Raw genomic sequence first — 8,397 nt, 5'->3', positions numbered from 1 at the left:
GCCCTTTTTATTGCTAAAAGTACTAATTTTTTTTTAAATCCTCTAAATTTTGACTTTCCCTAAAATATTTTTTATAAAATAAAACATCAGCCAACGAGCATTTAAAAATCAAGTGAAATAGTCACAACATAAAATCTTCTACTGTTTTACCAAACCTAAAGAAATCAATAATTTGAAAAGAATAGCCCATACTAAACCTCTCAAAAATCTCTTAAAAGCATAAATAAATAATCTTAAAAATCTCTAACATAAATCATGAGTCATAAACGTAAATCCGGAAAGATAGAAGCGCTTGTCCTCGGATTGTGTGCGCCATCAGTCCAGTCAAATCATCCGTCAAGACCTCCCTCAACCTCACCTGCATCCATTACACATAGTGAGTCTAAAGACTCAACACGCCATAATCTTTATAACAAATAATACGTAATACAGTCAACATATAACAGTGAAAAATACTTGTGCTTAAAATATCGTTTTCATGAAGATACATACACTTCAAACATGACCATTTTTCATAAATATTTTCATGATGCATAAACTTAAGCATAAACATTTTCATGACATGCATTTCATAAACCTTAACATTTTTCCTTTTTTTCCTCAACATGACATGACATAAAACATTTTTCATGATCATAAACATTTTTACTTTTTCCTTTGTTGAATTCAGATCGTTAATTGTGACTTTCCTGACATGACATGAACATTAAAAATCGATGGATCCATCTACGTGAAACCACAGAATTGGGCGGCGGGGACATCAGGAACATTCTCACCGGTCAACTGAGCCTTGGCCTATCATGATTCGAATAGAAATACGATCGTCGGGGCTCCCTCTGGGGCCTTCTCCCATACATGGGCTCCCTCTGGGGCCTTCTCCCCTCACGATATTCTCATTCTTACCTCAAACCTCATAACCTCATATTCGTAATAATGGAAACACGATCGTCGGGCTCCCACTGGGACCAACACCCTCACGACATCGCCATCATTAAAGAATTAGTCACAATCACTTCACTTCCTTCAACATTTTTCATTCCCATCACTTTAAAAAAATCATGAATAATATTTGCATTTTTCGTTTTGAAACCAAGCATGCAACATGTATTTTAAATGTCTTCCCTCAATCATAAAAATCAAATAGACATTTAAAAAAATCATAATTTAATCATGAACATTTTATAAAAAATTAAGAATAATCATAATATCATAAAACAGCATTTAGGGCAATGCCATGACCTTTACTAATTTTTAGGTGTAAAAAGACCGTTTTACCCCTAGACATAAAATTACCTCTGTTTTGACTTTTTCTTAATTTCATTGACTCTAACATGTCCCAAATAATTATTTAAGCTTACATGAATTTTATCATATTTTTATTTGTCTGAAGTCGATGACTTTTAATTTATTCTTTAAATATGGCGTATTATTGCTTTTTAATCCCGAAATAAGCCAACCTTAATATAAATTCCCAAATTAAGAACTTAGACTTCTAATAATTATTTAAGCTTAAACCTAATTTTCCATAATTTTATGAAGTCTAGAACTAGGCTTTTATATTAACTCGTTAATTAGCGTTTTGTGCGGAGATTAAATCCCGAATAAATCCAAAACTCGTTATTTTGATCCCAAATTTTTAACATAACATTTTTATGATTTATTCTACCCTTTCAAGTCATGAGCCACACCCGTGGACCCATGGATTCAATTTTAGCTTTATTATTTTTGAAATTGACACCTCGACGAACACACGGAGCCATCTCCCAATTTACTCGAGTCACACCCGAGCCAAAACTTAGCCGCCCAGCCCGAAAAACAATCCCTAGCCCGCTCAAAAACTTGTTGTCCCTCAAACCCATTTACATGCATGTGTGCGTGTGTAGTGTTTTGGGCACACTAGGACTCCTCCTCCTTCTAGGACCCTACCAGCTGTTAACCACTTGACCCAACCTGACCCTAACCCTCCTGGACCACGCCTAGACCCAACCCAGACCATACCAAACCCCTAGACACAGCAGCGAAGCCACCTGAGCACAGCAACACAACCTGCGCAACTTCTTGCTCACTCACGGCTCCATGTTCTTGCTCGACCCTACCTGCACCAAACCATGCCAGCCATTGTCCCAACCCTGGAACACCTTCTCTAGACCCTAAAGGACCTATCTTAGCCCAACCAAAACCCCTGGCCTCGCCCCCCCTTAACCCTGCACAACCGCCATACCCTGCGCTTGAATTTCCTTAGCTCTCGCTAGGACTCCTCCCCAGCCCTTGTTCTCAAGTCCTAGCATGGCTAGGACTCTTTCCCAGCCCCTAACCAAGACCTAGCTGCGACCCAAGCTAGGCCATGCATCAATATTCCCTTAAACCGAGCCCCATGATCAAGATGTTTGGATTTCGGTCCCGACTTGTTTCCAGTTTGCGTTTGTTATGGTGTGTGGTGCTTTGGTTGATTTCTAAGGCTTCCAAACTCGTGTAAAACAGTGTGTGATCATATCTTAAATCATGGCAGCCCTTTATACCATACAAAACATGATTTTTTGGAATAAAAAACACAAATTTAGAACACATAGGCATGTAGTTACGAAAATTCAACTTGTGTGCTATTTTTTTCCTTAAAAATCATGCATAAACAATTACTATGGTGTGATGATGAGTAAAGAAAGAATATTGCGTGCCTTTGCGTTTTAAACACACGAAAAACCGTTGACGATTTGCGAAGAACGAACAAGAACCTTGGCTTGAATTCTCTTTAAACTTTCTCAATTATTTCTTCTTCAAAATGTGGTGTTGGGTGCCGTGTATTTGGTGGGGTTTGGGAGATAAAATTCTGATTTGAGGCGTGTGATAGTGTCTAGGTTTGGGATGAGTTTACATATTTAAACACTAATTAAACCCTTAATTAAACTTAAGCACATTAAACCTCCAAATTTGGCCCATTAGTCTTAATTAAGATTTAATTAAAATATTAAAATAGTTTTGGTAAAAATAGTTTGTGAATTAAATAGTCAGGTTGCCAAAAATTTCATATTTTTGTTGAAAAGCCAACACCGATAAAATCTACGTCCCGACGTATAAAATCACCTCAAAATCCTTATTTTCAAAAATAATAAAAAGCATCACCAATATTTTAAATAATTAAAAACAATTATTTAATAAAAACATTTTCTATTTTTCAGCCATCGGTCTCCGTTCCTTGATCGCAACTCGAATAACCTTTTAAAAATACATTTCACTAGTAGAATTATTGGTTTTTACTTCGCCACAGGTTACTTCGGCGATTATTAATTATGAAGTAGTATATACCAATCAACTTCGGTAATAACATAGGCGAAGTGCAACATTATTTTTTACTTCACAATTTAAAAAACACGGGCTTCACTTCTAATTTTTTGTAGTATTTTATTTCGACAGAGTAGTTTTGATGAAGTAAAATGTTAAAAAAAAATTAAAATTTATATTTAGTGAAGTAAAAAAAACCATACTTAACTTGTAATTTTTCTTAATTACTTTGTAAAAGATGAACCGATAGTCAACTTTTAATCTCCTTAGATTTTTAAATTGTAGTACCTAAAATCTGGAATAGCCACTAGACCACGAATTTAAAAAAATAAAATAAAACAATATTTTAAAGATTTAATTTAATTTGAAAGAGAGACAAAATCTCTAATTTTATTTACTGAATTAAATTTCATTTTTAAAATTTAATCTAGCAATTATAAAATTCTATTATATACACAATCAAAACCCACCGTATAACCCTTAATTATAAACCTTTGTTCGCTTCAGCCGGCTCACGTATACTTCGATTCCTTCACTTTCAGCCTCCCGCGACTTCACTTCTCTTCAACGGCTGCCCTTCAGGTATGTCATTTTTGGGTGTTTGCTTCGGATTTATTCTAATTTCTCGATGATTGTTGCTGATTTTGGGTGTCCCGCGACCTCAGCCTTCGATTTTGGTTGTTTCAAGATTTCATTTTTTTGTGTAACTTCTGGTTTCTTGATATTGTTGCCTGGTTTCGTTTTTGTTGCTGGTTTAATTTTTGTAACTTCCTTCCAATTAATTTTTTTTCTGGTTTGTCGAAGATTGTTGCCTCTATGTTGAAGGGTTCCAATTTTTGTTGATGTGTAACTTCGGATTTTTGTTGATGGTTTAATTTTTGTTTCTTGTTGTTGGTTTGTCAAAGTTTGTTGCCTCTATAAGAATGTGCACTAAGTCCATAGTGTCAAAGGTTCTCGTAAGTAGTCTGGGCTAGCTAGGCTCGAACACGAACATTCCAGCATTCAAATACAGAGGCCGGAGGTGACCCCATTTCAGCAGGCCAAGTCACCTTATTGGGAACCTGTTGGCAGTAGCCAATAGAGGCTCCATGTTTTCTCGTAGAAACAGCCCATTAACGTACGCTTAGAAGTAGCAGTCTATTGTGTCAAAGAGATGGTCGATGTTGTCGTAAACTTGAATGTCTAATCTTGCTGTACTCCTTGAACTCCCTAGCCTACTGTGTCTATCTTAAGGATAACTGGCTGGGAATTCATTGATGGGTCAGCTCGTTTCAAGCACTGCATGAATGATAAGAACATGTTGCTAGATCTCTTATCTTGGATGTTTATGCAGACAACCAATTGTTTCCAATATAGAATGGGATAAAGCTACCAACTATGAAATTCATTTCTCTGAAGGCTAGTGTAATTTACCAACAAATAGGTAATTGTGCTTGTCTAAGGTTTATGCTCCATAAAACACAGAACTCATGTGTGAACTCATGTGTGTGTGTGTGTATATGTGTGTGTGTGTGCTTATTAATATGCAAAATTATTCTATGTTTCATTATAAATTTAGATTGCATTTCGATATCAAATGAGAAGCGATTATTTTAATGTTTGTAGACTCTAGATAATAGTTCGGACTAATTTATCAGGAGTGGGTCTCATGTGAGACCGTCTCACGGATCATAATCTGTGAGACGGGTCAACCCTACTCATATTCATAATAAAAAGTAATACTCTTAGCATAAAAAGTAATACTTTTTCATGGGTGACCCAAATAAGAGATCCGTCTCACAAATATGACCCGTGAGACCGTCTCACACAAGTTTTTGCCATTTATCAGTTGGTCGGATTAGCTTCCTTCGGTATTAAGTCTATCTTAGGACCTAAAATAGTCAAATTTGAATTTGTCTTTGCTAGTATGAAAGTGTTTTCATCACTACACTTGAATCTAGATTCTCTTGATATTAGATTTGGGTTGTGGAAAAGATGAGTTTGATGAGCTTCCTTGGGACTTGGGGCCGATGATTTGTCGTAAAGTGGCTGATTTATTTTAGCACTATGAGCATGTTTAATCTTTTATGGTCAAATCCTTGTTGAAATTCCGGGTGCTTATTTTAATGTATCTCAGAATTGTTGAAACGAGTTTGGATAAGTTAATAGGTGGGTCAAATCAACTTCCTTAGGAATTAATAAAGTTATTTTTAATTTTGTGCAATTAGTCTAATTTTTTCCATAATATTTATTTCATATTGATATATGATCAGCTCTATTTATCGTCATGTCAGCCATACTAATTGTCATTGTAGGACTATGGAATGAATGATGTCCTAACCACTGCCTTAGGAAGCCAAGAACACTATGGGAGGGTTCGAGGTGTGGGAGGGTTTGTAAAGCCTCAAGTCTTCTTTAAAACTCCAAGAAAGAAGAGGGAATCAGTCTCAAAAGCTATGGTCGAAAACTTCAAAGAACAATTGGAAGAGACTAAGAGTTTAAAGGCAGAATTGGAGAAATTGAAGGCTGAACTTGCTAGAGTTATGCCCATCATCAATGATCGAACTTCCGAGACTGCAACATCAAACAAGTGCTCAGACATGAAAGAACCAAAACTGTCAGATGATGTGGAAGAAGTTTATAAATGCGAAACTTCAAATATGAAGGTTCTATATTTCTTGATTTCAAGTCAAATTATTTTTTTTCACAATCATATATTTATATATATAATATCTTATTGTTCTTAAAAGGGAAAAAAATGCCACTTGACTGTAAAACAACGTGAAAACGTGGTGGCGTATGGCACAATAATATCAGAAGGAGGTCCAAATATCATGATTCACCATGTTCCACTTGGGGAACAAAACTTCAAGGTATCTATTGATGTTGTCTTAGATGAAGAAGCAGAACTTCCAATCCCAATTAAATCTGGACCAAGAGTCGTCAAAGATGCAGTTGGAGCCATTGTTGGTTGGCCTAAAGAGTTGATAATTTTTCCAACGACGCAGGTACTTCAAGTTTTCTCTTGAATTTTTGTTTTCAATTGTTGAATATGTTACTTGCACAATGGTTTAATTTAGAATACTTGTATGAATATTCTAAATTGTAGAAGAAGGGGAAACCTCAACTATTTGCTCTTTCGGATGTTCCCGGTCAGCTCGACAAGTTCAAGGATATTGTAAAAGAATTACCCATGGCATGCAAGTATATCTACTCGCATGCTATAAGATTGATGAATGAATCGGATACCATATACTTAGAGTTTGAGGACGCTATGTTTGGACGTCCTAAAAACATACGGTTGCTAAGAGAAGAGATCTTACGCTTTATGGAGATGAGAGAGATAGGCGCCAGACAAATTTTGGTTTACATGGGGTATGTTATGTCTAACTTACTATGTTTTCTTCATATTTAATTTAATATTTTCTGCATATTTAATTTAATATGTTATGTGGAACTTGTCCGTACTTTGAAACATTTATAACAAAGTTATGTAATATTTGAGTGCAGTCACCTCTACAAATATTTGAGAAATGAAGATAGGGCTGATTATATTTCATTTGTGGATCCCGGAAGCATACCTACATGCCCAATTGGCAAAGATGGTCGTGACTTATCACAACATATTGCTGACCAGTTGGAAGCAGTGTGTAGAGACAGCATCTGCCTTATCCCATACAACACTGGGTAAGAGTTTAGTTATTTATTGATTTCTACTACATACTAGTCAATGCTATATTTTCATTTTTGCAGGTACCATTGGATCTTGACTGTCATCAATGAAGATAAAAATATGATATATTTATTGGATTCTACGGCTAACAGAAATCGAGGCGATGCATGGAAAACTATAGTGACCAAGTAAGTAGTAGATTATGTTGATTTTGAATGCATTCAATTATAAATATGAAAAAAAAAAAGATAATTTTTTTCTTTTTAAAATGTAGTGGTGTCAGAATGTACAATGCCTCGAAGGGTATTTCTCAAAAGCCGTGTTTTAAACAATTGACGGTATGAATTGTGCCTATGTATGAAGACATGAATGAATAGTTCTTATTATTTGGATTGTGATTGTTGCATTAAATTTTCCATTTCATTATATATAGGGTAATCTAAAACAAAGTGGTTCTGTTGAATGTGGATATTGTGTGATGAGGTACATGAAAGAGATAGTTGAATCTGAAAATCCCCAATTGGAGAAGATGGTAAGTTCTTTCTTTATGATATGCTTTGGTTTATTATCGAGATAAGTTGTTGCCATTGAGATATGTGCACATGAAATCTATATAATTATTAATTATGGAATTTGTGCTATTAGAATTAATGGTTGAGCTAATTTGTTTCCATTGGGATATATATGCATACGGTAATATGCATTTTATGATAATTGATATGTTTTGCCATTTATTTCGTTGTTTATGATATGCTTAGTTTTGTTGTTTATATGGATATGATTTGGTCTTTATTTGTGAGAGTGGTGTGTATGATATATGCCCAATTGTGGATATATTTTCCATGAGATCCATTCTCGATCCCTAAGCTCCCCAGTCTAAAATTTAATTAAAGTATAGTAAGTTAGTAACTGAGGTACGAACCATAACAATGTACTAAAGATTCAAGAATCCTTATTATCCATATAGTGATTACGATACACAATCACATTGACAAAGACATGGGGCCAAATCAAGGGATTGCCCGTGAATTTGTCAATGTCAGTGTGTATCCTTTATCATATAGGACCATAGAAGTGAGTGTGCATCCGAATAATGCATTCTCATTTGGATATTGTCATTTTTTTTTATGAATGTTCTTATTAATCTAATGCATCTTGTACTTTGTACATTTCAGTTTGCAGGATCAATCAAGAACCAATATTTCAACCAATCTCAATATGATGAAGTCAGAAGTGAATGGAGCGAATTCGTCTACTCTTATGTAGGTGCTTAATAGATCATGTGCATCATTGTGCATTTTAGAACATACTTGTGGATATATACTTTTGGTTTTGTGAATATACTTGCTGATATATTTTTGGGTTATACGTAATTTTGGATACATTTTTGGGTTATATTTGTGGATTTGTGGATATATATATTTGTGGATTGGTATATATCCTTGTGGATTCGTGGATTTTCATTA

At 35.0% G+C, this 8,397-nt stretch overlaps 1 protein-coding gene across 3 annotated transcripts; it reads left to right on the top strand.

The window, feature by feature from the left end:
* Positions 1 to 3,764: 3,764 nt before the first annotated feature.
* Positions 3,765 to 8,397, top strand: LOC140803169 (uncharacterized). 3 transcript variants are annotated; one of them, XM_073158884.1, is made up of 8 exons: positions 3,765 to 4,702; positions 6,009 to 6,266; positions 6,368 to 6,633; positions 6,769 to 6,945; positions 7,012 to 7,119; positions 7,206 to 7,269; positions 7,365 to 7,463; positions 8,107 to 8,395. In XM_073158884.1, the coding sequence occupies exons 2-8, from the start codon at positions 6,093 to 6,095 to the stop codon at positions 8,203 to 8,205; spliced, it is 987 nt and encodes a 328-aa protein (XP_073014985.1). In that variant the 5' UTR covers positions 3,765 to 4,702; positions 6,009 to 6,092; the 3' UTR covers positions 8,206 to 8,395. The 3 variants fall into 3 exon arrangements, 2 of the variants coding, with proteins under 2 accessions (XP_073014985.1, XP_073014984.1); XM_073158883.1 differs by lacking the exon at positions 3,765 to 4,702 and adding an exon at positions 5,588 to 5,924 and having other exon boundaries at positions 8,107 to 8,397; XR_012111789.1 differs by lacking the exons at positions 3,765 to 4,702; positions 7,206 to 7,269 and adding an exon at positions 5,585 to 5,924 and having other exon boundaries at positions 8,107 to 8,125.

The sequence above is a fragment of the Primulina eburnea genome, chromosome 10 (genome assembly GCF_022965805.1).
Source record: "Primulina eburnea isolate SZY01 chromosome 10, ASM2296580v1, whole genome shotgun sequence".
In the NCBI taxonomy this organism is placed as follows: Eukaryota; Viridiplantae; Streptophyta; class Magnoliopsida; order Lamiales; family Gesneriaceae; genus Primulina; species Primulina eburnea.
This window is presented reverse-complemented; position numbering and strand designations above follow the sequence as displayed.